The sequence below is a fragment of the Bos mutus genome, chromosome 9 (assembly GCF_027580195.1).
Source record: "Bos mutus isolate GX-2022 chromosome 9, NWIPB_WYAK_1.1, whole genome shotgun sequence".
NCBI lineage: Eukaryota > Metazoa > Chordata > Mammalia > Artiodactyla > Bovidae > Bos > Bos mutus.
The window spans coordinates 29,894,512-29,910,562 of NC_091625.1; the positions used below are offsets into that span (position 1 = coordinate 29,894,512).

The 16,051-nt window shown below is 37.7% G+C and overlaps 1 protein-coding gene across 1 annotated transcript in view; it reads left to right on the plus strand.

The window, feature by feature from the left end:
• Positions 1-16,051, plus strand: part of TBC1D32 (TBC1 domain family member 32) — a 215,902-nt gene that overhangs the window by 1,007 nt on the left and 198,844 nt on the right. Inside the window, exons 3-4 of the mRNA XM_070376353.1 lie at positions 10,991-11,152; positions 15,266-15,443. Of these exons, the coding sequence (XP_070232454.1) occupies positions 10,991-11,152; positions 15,266-15,443 (340 nt within the window). The remainder of the gene's footprint in view (positions 1-10,990; positions 11,153-15,265; positions 15,444-16,051) is intronic.

Genomic DNA, 16,051 nt, shown 5'->3' on the forward strand with positions numbered 1-16,051 from the left:
CTCCATGGGATCTTCCCAACCCAGGGACTGAACCTGCGTCTCCTGCTTGACAGGCGGGTTACTTACCACTGGGCCACCAGGGAAGTTCATGGGATATCGAAAGTGCCTACCAAGGGAGAAGGCGCCTACTCAGAAGTCTGTGATACATGTCAGGGATATGCGGGATTTAGATAAGGTACAGCGTGCTCTAGGTTGGAAGCAGTAGGTAAGAAGTTTAATGAGAGAGAGATCATTTGAGATAAATCTTGACAGGTGTATTTCTTTAGAGATGAGTATTTTTTCTTTTGATTTGATTCATATGTATCATTTAAGCCTCTCCAATGAAAATTTACCTCCAGGTGCCTCAATTTATTATTAGTAGTGATATTTTTAATTCAATTTGCTCTCAAGAGGATGGCATTTAACATTTTTCTTGTTATGTTAGCTTTACTGACTTTTGGGTGCTCTGAAATTCTTATCTGGAATTCCTACCTGCTTTTATGTGGGCATCAGGGGATCCTTGAGCCCTTTTAATATTCTGTGCAAAAGTTTGTGTTTATTTGCAGTTTTTTGGAGGAGAATATTACAGTTTTCTCCCGATTCTCAGGGAAGTTTTAAGAAGTGTGGGAGGAGTTTTTTCTTAATTAGTATTTCTGGTTATACATATGGTTTCTTTTGTATTTCCATGATTTTTTATTTTTTCATTAAATCCACTACTGATAGTTGATATTGCATGATAATATTCTTTATTTTGGAGATACCAGCTACTGCTGCTGCTAAGTCGCTTCAGTCATGTCCGACTCTGTGCGACCCCATAGACTGCAGCCCACTAGGCTGCGCCATCTCTGGGATTTTCCAGGCAAGAGTACTGGAGTGGGTTGCTATTGCCCTCTCCGGGAGATACCAGAGACCAGCTTTTATTGGTTAGCTATTGATTCATTACTTAAACAGACAAATATAAGAAAATTTCAACTTTCTCAAATTCAGATTTGATAAATGTCTTTTATGTCATTAATGTCTTTTATAATCATGTAATACTAATTTGCCTCAAACAAAGCCACATCAAGCATTAAATTTGGGGTTAAATTCTGTTTTTAGTTCACATGCAAATACTTCTTTAAAATATTTTTAAATTATTGAGTTTTTGTTAGGATCATATTCTGGGAATTTGTCTATTTAATCTATATTTTCAAACTTATCTGTATAAAAGTTTTTGTTACTATTCTAATGTTGTTGTTTAGTTGCTAAGTCATGTCTGACTCTTCTGCGACCCCATGTACTGTAGCCCACCAGACTCCTTTGTCTGTGGAATTTCCTAGGCAAGAATACTGGAGTGGATTGCTATTTCCTTTTCCAGGGGATCTTCCCAACCAGGGATGGAACCCATGTCTCCTGCATTGCAGGTGAATTCTTTACCATTGAGCCACCAGGGAAGCCCTTAATATCCTATTACTTTTTTGAAACATAGTTGTCCCATTTTTTATTCTTTTTTAAAAATTTGTGTCTTTCCTCCTTTGTTCTTCATCTGTTCTGCTAGAGGTTTATCAACTTTATCAGTCTTTTCAAAGAACTAGCTGTTAGCTTTGATTTTCCTTTCTATTATGTATTTATTTTATAGTTTGTAAAATTTCTACTCTTTTTTCCCTTCCTGGGAAACTTTAAAATTTGTGATGAATGCTTATTTATCTCTTTTATTTGCAGCTGTTTTCTTCTTCTTTTTTTAATATAAGTATTTAAGGCTACACATTTGTCTGCAAGTATTGCTTTAGCTGTGTCAGTTTTTAAATGCTTTTCAAGTTAAAATTGAATCATTATGGTTCTTGTCAGCAGTGCAGTTACTATTGTAATAATGTCAAATCATCTTCAGCAGTTTATTAGATAGATTAAATGCCTGCTGATTAACTTGCATCATTGCTGCTAAGTCACTTCAGTCGTGTCTGACTCTATGTGACCCCGTAGACGGCAGGCTCCCCTGTCCCTGGGATTCTCCAGGCAAGAACACTGGAGTGGGTTGCCATTTCCTTCTCTGAACTTGCATCATTAAGGTTTACTATTTGATTGGAAAAACCCAGACACAATCAAATTATAATAAGTTCGTAGTCTTTTTTTTTTTTCTAATTTTATTTTATTTTTAAACTTTACATAATTGTATTAGTTTTGCCAAATATCAAAATGAATCCGCCACAGGTATACATGTGTTCCCCATCCCGAACCCTCCTCCCTCCTCCCTCCCCATACCATCCCTCTGGGCCGTCCCAGTGCACCAGCCCCAAGCATCCAGTATCGTGCATGGAACTTGGACTGGCAACTCGTTTCCTACATGATATTTTACATGTTTCATTGCCATTCTCCCAAATCTTCCCACCCTCTCCCTCTCCCACAGAGTCCATAAGACTGTTCTATACATCAATGTCTCTTTTGCTGTCTCGTACACCGGGTTATTGTTACCATCTTTCTAAATTCCATATATATGCGTTAGTATACTGTATTTATGTTTTTCCTTCTGGCTTACTTCACTCTGTATAATAGGCTCCAGTTTCATCCACCTCATTAGAACTGATTCAAATGTATTCTTTTTAAGGGCTGAGTAATACTCCATTGTGTATATGTACCACAGCTTTCTTATCCATTCATCTGCCGATGGACATCTAGGTTGCTTCCATGTCTTGGCTATTATAAACAGTGCTGCGATGAACATTGGGGTACACGTGTCTCTTTCCCTTCTGGTTTCCTCAGTGTGTATGCCCAGCAGTGGGGTTGCTGGATCATAAGGCAGTTCTATTTCCAGTTTTTTAAGGAATCTCCACCCTGTTCTGCATAGTGGCTGTACTAGTTTGCATCCCCACCAACAGTGTAAGAGGGTTCCCTTTTCTCCACACCCTCTCCAGCATTTATTATTTGTAGACTTTTGGAACGCAGCCATTCTGACTGGTGTGAAATGGTACCTCATAGTGGTTTTGATTTGCATTTCTCTGATAATGAGTGATGTTGAGCATCTTTTCATGTGTTTGTTAGCCATCTGTATGTCTTCTTTGGAGAAATGTCTATTTAGTTCTTTGGCCCATTTTTTGATTGGGTCATTTATTTTTCTGGAGTTGAGCTGTAGGAGTTGCTTGTATATTTTTGAGATTAGTTGTTTGTCGGTTGCTTCATTTGCTATTATTTTCTCCCATTCTGAAGGCTGTCTTTTCACCTTGCTAATAGTTTCCTTTGATGTGCAGAAGCTTTTAAGTTTAATTAGGTCCCATTTGTTTATTTTTGCTTTTATTTCCAATATTCTGGGAGGTGGGTCATAGAGGATCCTGCTGTGATGTATGTCAGGGAGTGTTTTGCCTATGTTCTTCTCTAGGAGTTTTATAGTTTCTGGTCTTACGTTTAGATCTTTAATCCATTTTGAGTTTATTTTTGTGTATGGTGTTAGAAAGTGGTCCAGTAGTCTTAAAAGTACAATTTATAATTCTAAAAGTAGTTTGAGTCATTTGTAGTCTTAAAAGTACAGATAACAAAATTCATGTGTTAGCTCCACTAGCCTAAGATCTTTGTTTTAGGAGGAAGGAAGTCCTTATGAAGAAGCAAAGAGGAGATGCTTGTGTTTGGTGTTTTCATAGCATCTTACAATCTTAGAGTTTGATGAGATCCTGTCAGTCCAGGTACTCATATCTTGATTTGTCTTTCTACTCACTAAAAAACTCTCCTTGAACTTTAAATGTCCTTGAGTCACTTAGGTATATGTTGCCACCCAAAGTGTTTCATATTATATATCAGAATTATGTCATCCCATCTCCACTATCAGAACAGTAGTTCCTTATATCTGCCTGATGTTGTCCTGATGTATTAGCAAGAAAAATAATCTTATTAAATAGATTAACAGGGAAAAGCAGTATCTCTAGGCTATTGGCATTTTTGTAAGATGATGATTGTTCAGAGAATTGAGTCCATGGATGATGGAATTTCAGGTAGTATAATAAAGTGACAAGGGGAAAATGCAGTCATTTGAGAAGTCATTGTATAGGCAGAACAGCCTTACTGAGGATTTGTTCCACATGCAGCTGCCCTAATCTATGCTTTCCATAGCCTTTAAAAAACTTTTCTTTTACCCTAAACTGTACATGTCCTCTAAAAGACCCAGGCTTTCTTTCTTTTCTTTGAAACTGGCAGCTAGGATTTGAGCCTTGCAGGAGAGGAGAATGGTAGGGAAGAAGGCATTGCTTTCATTATGCGTGTATGTATTGTATAAATTTTTACACTCAGATTGACCTCTTATTAAAAAAAAAATTCCCTGGTTTTCAGTCTTGACTATAGTAGGATTGATTGGAGTTCATTTAAAAAAGCACTGATGATGAACCTTAACCTTAAATGTATCAAAATTTCCGGGGAGTTTGGTAGAGGGGGAATGGCAGAGGCCTGGACTAGGTATTTTTGATAAAAGCTCTCTCAGTTCATTTCAGTTGCTCAGTCATGTCAGACTCTTTGTGACCCCATGGACTGCAGCATGCCAGGCCTCCCTATCCATCATCAACTCCCAGAGTTCACTCAAACTCATGTCCATTGAGTCGGTGATGCCATCCAACCATCTCACCCTCTGTCATCCCCTTCTCTTCCCCACTTCAGTCTTTCCCAGCATCAGGGTCTTTTCAAATGAGTTCAGTTCAGTCGCTTAGTCGTGTCCGACTCTTTGCAACTCCATGAACCGCAGCACCCCAGGCCTCCCTGTCCATCACCAACTCCCGGAGTTCACCCAGACCCACGTCCACTGAGTTGGTGATGCCATCCAATCATCTCATCCTCTGTCGTCCCCTTCTCCTCCTGCCTTCAATCTTTCCCAGCATCAGGGTCTTTTCAAATGAGTCTGCTCTTTGCATCAGGTGGCCAAAGTATTGGAGTTTCAGCTTCAACATCAATCCCTCCAATGAACACCCAGGACTGATCTCCTTTAGGATGGACTGGTTGGATCGCCTTGCTGTCCAAGGGACTCTCAAGAATCTTCTCCAACACCACAGTTCAAAAGCATCAATTCTTTGGTGCTCAGCTTTCTTTATAGTCCTTCTCACATCCATACATGACCACTGGAAAAACCATAGCCTTGACTAGACGGACCTTTGTTGGCAAAGTGATGTCTCTGCTTTTTAATATACTGTCTGCTGCTGCTGCTAAGTCACTTCAGTCGTGTCCGACTCTGTTCGACTCCATAGACAGCAGCCCACCAGGCTCCGCCATCTCTGGGATTCTCCAGGCAAGGATACTGGAGTGGGTTGCCATTGCCTTCTCTGAATATGCTGTATAGGTTGGTCATAACTTTCCTTCCAAGGAGTACGTGCTTTTAATTTCATGGCTGCAATCACCATCTGCAGTGATTTTGGAGCCCCCAAAAATAAAGTCTGACACTGTTTCCACTGTTTCCCCATCTGTTTCCCATGAAGTGATGGGACCGGATGCCATGATCTTCATTTTCTGAATGTTGAGCTTTAAGCCAACTTTATCACTCTCCTCTTTCACTTTCATCAAGAGGTTCTTTAGTTCTTCTTCACCTTCTGCCATAAGGGTGGTGTCATCTACATATCTGAGGTTATTGATATTTCTCCCAGCAGTCTTGATTCCAGCTTGTGCTTTATGAAACCCAGCATTTATCATGATGTACTCTGCATATATGTTAAATAAGCAGGGTGATAATATACAGCCTTGACGTACTCTTTACTGATTTGGAACCAGTCTGTTGTTCCATGTCCAGTTCTAACTGTTGTTTCCTGACCTGCATACAGATTTCTCAGGAGGCAGGTCATGTGGCCTAGTATTCCCATCTCTTTAAAAACTCTCTAGGTGATTCTAATATACAGCCAGGTTTGGGAACCTCAGAGTTAGAGCATGCATATATATTGAGTTGCTTTAGCTGTGTCCAACTCTTTGCGACCCTCTGGGCTATAAGCCCATCAGGCTCCAATGTCCATGGGATTCTCCATGCAAGAATACTTGAGTGGGTTTCCATGCCCTCCTCCAGAGGATCTTCCCAACCCAGGGATCGAACCCATACCTCTTATGTCTCCTGCATTGGCAAGTGGATTATTTACTCCTAGTGCCACCTGGGAAGCCTGAGTTAGAGCTTACTTACTTAAGTACTTACTTACTTACTTACTTACTTACTTAATGAGTGAGAATTGCTCATTAGTTAGCTCTCTATAAAATACTTGGCAACCCTAATGATTGTAGCAGTCTCTAATGTAGGTGTTCATCTTTGTGGTCCTCTAATATGGTATATTTTTAGTGTGATAGAGAAGGAACACAATATTTATTGAATTGACTTTATTTTTGGTTTTACAGAAGAATCTACCAATGACTTTCTAAATTAGTGAACTCTAGTGTGTTTAAGTGCTTACTTCAGGAAAACATCCATTGTGTAGAGTGTTATCACTGCATAGAGAAATCACTAAGAATTATATGTGTGCTTCAGTAATTAATTATGCATTTAGTAACGTTCATTATGATTCAGGCAAAGCCCAGGTAGCCCAGTGTTAAAGAATCAGCTTGCTAATGAAGGAGATGCAGGAGTTTGATGCCTGGGTTGGGAAGATCCCCTGGAGGAGAAAATAGCAGCCGACTCCAGTATTCTTGCCTGAAAAATCCCACTGACAGAGGAGACTGGTGCGCTACAGTCCATGGTGTTGCAAAGAGTTGGACACGACTGAGTGAGCACTCACATCATGATTCAGAGGCTTATTCTTTGGCCTAAAAGGTTGTAGGTAGTGTAAAATATTCATTCTTTTTTTCAGCATATAATCTTTTATATACTAATATGTAAGGTTGTTTATCATATAATAAATCCTATAATTCTGGAATATAACCTGTTTTAAGAATTCCACATATCAGTATTATAATTCATAACTTATCTTTTTAAAATAAATCATTACTGATACCTTTTCTAATCTGATCAAAAAATTTCTTGTTTATAATAGCTAAGAGGATGATTTCCTGGAACAAACTTGGTACTACATGTTTTATGTATTTTTTTCCTTATAGTAATACAATTGTGTATATTTTGAAATAGAAATTTGAACATGTCAGAAATTCACTTCACTGTACTAAAGGGGCGAGTTCCCAGGTGGCACTAGTGGTAAAGAACCCGCCTACCATTGCAGGAGAAACAAGAGACATGGGTTCGATCCCTGGGTGGGGAAGATCCCCTGGAGAAGGGCATGGCAACCCACTCCAGTATTCTTGCCTGGAGAATCCCATGGACAGAGGAACCTAGCAGGCTACAGTCCCTGGGGTCACAAAGAGTCGGACACAATTTAAGCGACTTAGCATGCAGCAGGTACACCAGAAACAACACAACATTGTAGGAATTTGCTGATCGAAGCTCCCAGAAATTTATGCTAGTTTAAAAGTCACCTGAGCACAGAATCTGTCTAGATCAGTGATTCTCAAATATCGGTCCTAGGACCAGCAGCTTTGGCATCTGCATCAGACTCACCTGGGAACTCGTTAGAAATGTGAATTCCTGTGCCCACAGTGTACCTGAATTGAGGCTCTGAGAGTGGGGCCCAACAATTTGTAGTTTAATAAGCCCTTCAGGTGATTCTTATTCATGTTATACTTTAAGAACCACTGATTTATAGGATGACTTACTAGAGGGCCATTGCTAGAGGGTATTTGTTTAGCTACAGTTACAAAAATATGCACATTAATCTGGTGGCAGTGGGAAAGGAAAGTTATAGAGGAAGAATTTACATAATTATAGCGTTTGCTAACTAGTTAGATCTGAGATGTAATGGAGAAGATTGTTTGAGGCTATACACAGGTATCCGATTGAAGGATGGTACCATTAACAAAGATATGTCAGAGGAGAACATGGCTTGCAGTCGGTGGATAGGATGAAAGATTTGGTATAGGTTGTGCTGATTGATGGACAAGGCAATGGCACCCAACTCCAGTACTCTTGCCTGGAAAATCCCATGGATGGAGGAGCCTGGTGGGCTGCAGTCCATGGAGTCACTAGGAGTCCGACACGACTGAGCGACTTCACTTTCACTTTCACTTTCATGCATTGGAGAAGGAAATGGCAACCCACTCCAGTGTTATTGCCTGGAGAATCCCAGGGACGGGGGAGCCTGGTGGGCTGCCATCCATGGGGTTGCACAGAGTTGGATACGACTAAAGCAACTTAGCAGCAGCAGCAGTGCTGATTCATATGGTGATAAAACAAAGTAGCCTTGTCCAATGGGCAGTTAATATATTGGTTTACCTTAAAGATATTGTATGTTTGGTTCCAGACCACTGAAATGAAGCAAGTATTATAGTAAAGCGAGTCATATGGTTTTTTGGGGTGTTTCCTTTTTTCACATAAAGGTTATGTTTACACCTCACTGTAGCCTATTAACTGTGCAGTAAAGTTGTGTAAAAAAAGTACATCAGATCAGATCAGATCAGTCGATCAGTTGTGTCCGACTCTTTGCGACCTCATGAATCACAGCACGCCAGACCTTCCTGTCCATCGCCAACTCCCGGAGTTCACCCAGACTCACGTCCATCCAGTCAGTGATGCCATCCAGCCATCTCATCCTCTGTCGTCCCCTTCTCCTCCTGCCCCCAATCCCTCCCAGCATCAGAGTCTTTTCCAGTGAGTCAACTCTTTGCATGAGGTGGCCAAAGTACTGGAGTTTCAGCTTTAGCATCATTCCTTCCAAAGAAATCCCAGGGCTGATCTCCTTCAGAATGGACTGGTTGGATCTCCTTGCAGTCCAAGGGACTCTCAAGAGTCTTCTCCAACACCACAGTTCAAAAGCATCAATTCTTCGGCGCTCAGCTTTCTTCACAGTCCAACTCTAATATCCATACGTGACCACAGGAAAAACCATAGCCTTGACTAGATGAACCTTTGTTGGCAAAGTAATGTCTCTGCTTTTGAATATGCTATCTAGGTTGGTCATAACTTTTCTTCCAAGGAGTAAGCGTCTTTTAATTTCATGGCTGCAGTCACCATCTGCAGTGATTTTGGAGCCCCCCAAAATAAAGTCTGACACTGTTTCCACTGTTACCCCATCTATTTCCCATGAAGTGATGGGACCGGATGCTGTGATCTTCGTTTTCTGAATGTTGAGCTTTAAGCCAACTTTTTCACTCTCCACTTTCACTTTCATCAAAAGGCTTTTTAGTTCCTCTTCACTTTCTGTCATAAGGGTGGTGTCATCTGCATATCTGAAGTTATTGATATTTCTCCCTGTAATCTTGATTCCAGCTGTGTTTCTTCCAGTCCAGCGTTTCTCATGATGTACTCTGCATATAAATACATACTTTAATTTAAAAATATGTTATTGCTAGAAGTACTGTCATCTGAGCCTTTAGCAAGTTGTAGTAGTAAAATCAAAGGTCACTGTTGAAAGATTGCCGTAACAAATATAATAATAATGAAAAAGTTTGAAATACTGTGAGAGTTACCAAAATGTGACAGACACACAAAGTGAATAAATGCTCTTGCTGCTGATAGACTTGCTCTGACACAGGGTTGCCACAGAACTTCAGTCTGTTGAAAACTCAAATATCTGTGAGGTGCAATAAGGTGCAATAAAATGGGGTGTACTTGTATAGTAACAAGTGTGCCTTTATTCTGGGGAGACATTTTGGCTGAAGGAAGAGCTTAAGAAATCACTTGTTTGTGTTGAATCTGAAATTGAAGCTACGGGAGTGAAGAATATCCTTTTTATTTCTTGTCTAGGAATGAAGTAGACATTGTTTCCAAATTTCAGATGAGAAAACAGATTTCTTCCAGGCCACTCCAGCTAGAGTTTATCAGCTGGAGCTGGCATTCAGGCTGTTTTGACTCTGAGCTTGTACTTTTGCTGTAATACTACATGTTTCATAATAAATATCTCTACTTGGCTTTTGGGGCCTGAACTGTCTCTGGCAGGGCTGCCACTTACATTTCTGAAGCAGACTTGGAGATTCCAGGAAGCAGTAGTGTGTTCAGAGCTGAGGGAAAAATGGGCAGGGCAGGAAATCTCAGTTAAAATTGAGAATGAGATCCCTTGGCTACCTGGGTAAGATGGCTGTTCCTTAGTGGACATACAATCCCTTTATAAATATTAAACTGAAGACTGTATGCTGGATAGTATGATGGACTTATGTTGAAGAAAATTATTCAGGCTCTCCTTGAGCTTCTGTGCTACATATTATATGCAAGGCTTTTAGTACAGGTATATATACAAGCTATAAGTCTTGAACATAGTGGCATTTACAAAGATGACCTGTCCTAAATTATCTTTGTCATTTAAGAGACCAAAAAAACTTTTTAAATCATTTAAAATCATAATATTAATTAACAACCATTGCTCTTTACTTTTACTAAATGTGTTTCATAAAGAATTACCCACTTTTGGAACTCTTGCCCTCTCATGTTTGCTATATTGTTGTGCGTTAGCAAATGGATTTTAATTTTGGCATCAACCTAAGAGTATGAAGGAAAATGTCCAATGTGTTGGATTTTCTGAGATACTTCTTTTTGTGAACATAATCAGGCAAAAGCTGATTAAGTGAAATTTAGGGCAGTTCAAAATGTACACAGTTTCCAAATGTACAAAAAACTTCTGATGATTGGAGCTTAACCTTTTCCTATTTAATTCTTTTATAATTACTGTTATTCTAATGTGGTTTTCTTCATCAACTTGAACAATTATAAAAGTCTTTAACAACTGCTTTCCCTATGCTTAAGCATCGCATGCAAACCATAACAAAGTATAGAAAGGTCCTAACCCGTTAAAGTTTGTGTTGGTCCCGAAGTTTGCTATCCACTATTGTCATTTTTAAATGTGAATTTTGCCAATTTTCTCAGGAAAAGAAAACAAACAACCAAACCACAAAATTTTAGATTAGCTGAATGATTTGGGATGAATAACTAATTTAATCCTAGAGTAAGGTAAGAAATCTAATTATGTTACAGGTCTTTTCTGTGCTAACATTTTTTTGGGTACGGTTGATAGATGAATTCATGATATTTACTGCATTTTTCAAATATTTGTTTCAGCTATGAATTTGTGAAGTACCTTAGACAGTATATATGCAACACTTTGGGGTCTATGATTGAAGAAGAAATGGAAAAATGGACATCTGATCAGAATCAGGGTGAGGAATTTGGCTATGACACAGTTGTACAGCATGTTACCAAAAGAACTCAGGAATCTAAAGAGTGAGTATGCCCCCAATAATATTTTAAAGTAGTTTTTCTTTCAACAGGGTTCCTTGAAAGCACCCTTAACCCATGTCTCCTGCAGTCTCTTTTTCTCTTAGCAGCCAGAATGAGTCTTTAAACCAATGAGTCAGATCATGCCACCCTTCCACTCAGCTTTAAGTAAAATAAGGATGATTTGACCAGTCGATCTGATAGGCTAAATGGCTACTAAGTGGCTACCAGGCAGGGCTGGATAAAGGGATGGTTCACATGCTGGGCAGGACTGAGAGATTTCATCACCTATTCAGAGTGCACACAATTTGAAACTTACTGTTTATTTCTGGCATTTTCCATTTAATAACTGAAACTGTGGAAAGTGAAACCACAGGTAAGGGAAACCCTCTTCATTATAATTCCTAATAGTCTATTTCTGGCAATATCATTAAATATTCTAAAAGGAGGACTAAAGGTCTTAGTCAGAAAATGAAAACTTTTTAATGCTAAAAGCAAAGTTTTACATGAGATATTTAGGCTATCTAAATATTACTAAAAATGTATTTAGTAATTACTTTTTATCTCTGGTTAAGACATTTAATTTTCTTGCATTTTAGTTCACTCATGTGTAAAATTAATATAATAATAATTACCTCACGAAGATTTTAAATGTCTTAATGGATGTGTTCTTTGTGAACCATGGATGAAAGATTTTATGTTGTACAGAATATTTTTCCTTTTTTTGTATGTGTGTGTGTTTCTTCAGAAACTACTTAGGGCTAATGTAATAGTACAGTTATTAAAAACATTTTTACTGTAATAATTCAAATTGCTTTCTTAATTAAACATTTTGATGTCTATTTTTTAAATAGAGGTATTTGCACATGAAACAATTCATTTGTAAGATCTATCATGTTAATATAATCTTGTATATATAAGTGGAAGTACTCACAGTGTTTATTTTCATTGTTAATTGATTTGGTTTTTTCACTACCTCTTAGAGCATTTTCTTTTTTAACTTCTTGGACTATGAAGGAATCTTCTCAGTGGTGTCCATATTCTGTCCGAGGCTTTTTCAAACCTACAGTTGCTATTGAGTTCCAGTTTGTTTAGCTGTTGATATTGAGGGTCTTACTCTCTAGTTTTGTTTTTTGTTTTATTCTGTCTTCCTTTGGCTAGTTTGCTGATATGTCTTGTAGAAGAATTCATGTTTGTATGTTTTCAAGAAATTTATATTTTCTGGAGGAAATATGTCTAATATGAAACTCTATGGGTTTTAATTACCCTTACCCTGTAAGTTATTGAGATTTACTTTATTTTCCTTTATTAAATCAGTGTGTTATAGGCTTGTTAAAAAAACAGTTTAATTTATTTTTGACTACATAGGATCTTTGCTGCACTCAAGCTTTCTAGTTGCAGGAAGCCAGGGCTGCTCTTTGTTGTGGTGCATGGACTTCTCCTTGCAGTGGCTTCTCTTGTTGCAAATAGACTTCGGTAGTTGCAGCACGTGGGCTCAGTCGTTGCTGCTCGTGGACTGTACAGCACAGGCTTAGTAGTTGTGGCACACAGGCTTAGTTGCTCTGTGGCATCTTCCTGAACCAGGGATTGAACCCATGTTCCCTGCATTAGCAAGCAGACCTTATCAACTGTGCCACCAGGGAAGTCCCCCTCTATTGTAAGTTTTAAGGGGACAGGAGTTTATGTTCGTCACATGGCTATACCTAACTGGAATGGAGTCTGGGGAGTGTAGTTCACTCCTACGCGCAGCTATACAGTCCAGTTACTGTGGAAAGGGAGTGCAGCTGTGGTGGATAGCTATTGATTGCTACCAGGACATTGTTATACTTCCCTGTTTCCTGGTGCTTGGAATGTGTTAAGGAGGAAGCTGGGGCCTCCTAACTCAGTTCCTATATGTACTTCACCAGTTAGTCTAAAGAGTGTCTTAGAATTCAATTTCTTCTTGCCTTTTTTTAAAAAAATAATTTTATATTGGATTATAGTTGATTAACGGTGTTGTGTTATCCTTCTTACTCTTTATAAACTTCTAAACTTGAATTTTCCCTGGGCTGCTTCTCACTTCTATAGTAGTTCTTTTCTGTATGTGTTTTCCCTCTGTATTGTTCCTAATCTATTCTTATTTTCTTACAGTATTTTTGTATTTTCTCGTAATTTCTGAGACTGTAAAAATATACACATGTATAGCTATATGTATATTCTATTTATAGTTATATAATATGTAAATTATACATTATTAAATAACGTGATTAAGTATATAATGTATAAGTTATATATAGAAATAATGTATTTGGTGCTGTATAATGTATATAATATATAATTTAAAATATATTTTAAAATTTCTTTAAACTTTAAAATCTCAGTCTACTATTTTTATCCAAATCCCCCCGCATGATTTTATTACTTTTATGGGAGAGTACCTTACCTATCCTTTCTTAGATTTATGTAGTTAAAATGATCCACTAACCAGGATATAAAAAAGGGAAGATTCTGTGTTTATTTTCTAATGTATTTCCATTATTATAATGATAAGCAATGGACATATGTTTTATCATGCTTTATATTTACAAGGAACTTTCAGATATATACTCTTATTTATTTCTTGCTATGACCATGCGAACTAGATCAGCTTGATTGTGTGTTGTTTTTTTTTAATTTAAAGCTCTAAGTGCCTTTATTCAATGATTCATGAATTGGACAGCATCCCATCTAGTAAATAGAAGAGTGCTCCTAGATTGTATTTTTTATTTTTATTTTTTGCTTGCATCGAGTCTTTGTTGCTGCACCTGGGCTTTCTTTAGTTGCGGTGAGTGGGGGCTCCTCTTTGTTGCAGTGTGCAGGCTTCCCATTGAGGTTGCTTCTGTTGTTGTGGAGTACAGGCTCTAGGCTCCTGGGCTTCAGTAGTTGGTGGCTCGGGCCTTAGAACGTGCAGCCTCCAGTAGTACATGGGTTCAGTAGTTGCAGCTTGCAGGCTCGAAGTTGTGGTGCATGGTCTTAGTTGCTCCGCAGCATTTGGAAGCCTCCGGGACCGGTGATTGAACCCGTGTCTCCTGCATTGGGAGGAGGATTCCTATCCACTGTGCCACTAGGGAAGTCCTAGATTGTTTTCTTTTTCTCATGTATAGTTAAGAAAAAAGAGACTTATTTATAACGATAGAGCTTGTAGGTAAAGTAGTGAGGACTCCAATCCAAGTTTTCTGATTTCAAATTTAGTATGTTATTTACTTTAACATCTGAGCCACCAGGGAAGCCCATTTTATTCATTATCTTTATTTAAATCTTTATACCTTGTTGCTTTTAATTTTTGCCTTTTTAAGTATAGAAATTTCAGTAGTACACATCTCATATTCCTCATTTGTAAAATAAAGGGTAGACTAGATTATTTTTATATTTCCATCTAGCTCTAAAATTCTACCTGTAGGGTTTTGGAGGATCTTAGTTTAATGTTAGTATGGGTGCTTGAGAGTTTGCACTTAATAAATGGATAAATTTATTACAAGTTTTTAAAAAATAGATAGATAGACCCAGAGAGCTAAAATGGACCTTAGAAATTATCCATTTCAAAATTTTACTAATTTCAGGAATCCTTTTCCTAACATCTCTGATAGTGGTTTCTCTATTTGAAAGGATCCACTGATATTTTAATTCCTATTTGGTTCTCAGTTGTAGTGATGGATGCCTATAGATACAAATTATAGGCAGGTGAGAAGGGAAGGAAAAAATAGAGGAAGGGAGAATAGAGAAAGAAATTTTAAAAAGGAGTGAAAGTGTCCTGTAATATAGGCTGGGTTTTGGTAGTTGTATATTAGCAGTTGACTTTGTTGCTAATTACTGGAGTCTGCCTTTGGAACATCTTGCCTTGAGTTCTGTTAATTTTACTGCCTTGGTTCATGTAACCAGATGCAAAAACTTGGGAAATAACATATTTTAGATTTCCTATTAATTATTTTCCTGTTGTGTGAATTCTGTTGTGTCATTTGGTGTTTCAGAAAAACTGACTTTTGTCTTTAGGATTATATTCTTAGAGGGACTTTACAGAAAAAAATAATAAGTTTAATTTAGTTGAATGTTTTAATTTGTGCTAATAGTCTTTCTCTTACAAAGCTTGCTTTGAATTTAAAGGTATAAAGAGATGATTCATTCTCTGAAGAACATCATGATGATAGTGGTGGAATCTATGATTAACAAGTTTGAAGAAGATGAAATACGAAGTCAAGAGAGGCAGAAAAAAATCCAAAAGGAGAAAAGCAGTAGTTATTGCACAGACAATTGCTCTGATAGTGATTCGTCCTTCAATCAGGTGTGTTGTTTAATTCTGCCTTTATGTCTTGAAATGGTATTTAATAATCATTAGCTTCAATTCAGTCTTTATTAGCCAGATTTTTTTTCTACTTTCTAGTTTTAAGATTCAGAAGAATAAGCAATAACATAATCTGATATTAAACATTTAGTTCATGAAATAATATCTTCTAGAATTATATGTACAGCAAATTATATCTGAATAATTGTTAATGAGATTAGGAAATAAACTGGTAGATTTTGGATAAAAAAAAATGAAGCAATCTGCTTAGTCTTTAGTTAAACAAAAGATCTTATTCCCAGTTAATCCTTATTAATCAAATATTAACTACACTGTAGATGAGACATGGAGATAAAATATTTCCTTTATCTTCTGGAGATGAAAGTTGCTATGAATTGTTAGTTTTAAAAGATAAGCTTTTTTTTAATGTTCAAAGATTTGAAGCTTTATATTTTATCCTTCCCATTTATTGGAATCCTTGTCATTTAGCTACAACAGAGCTAAGAGTCCAGTGTCTAGATTAGTCCTAACAGAAAACAAAGGAAACTAGTTGGAGTAGAGCCCATGAATGCACCATAAATTTCCATACAGAAACTTTCAGGCCATGT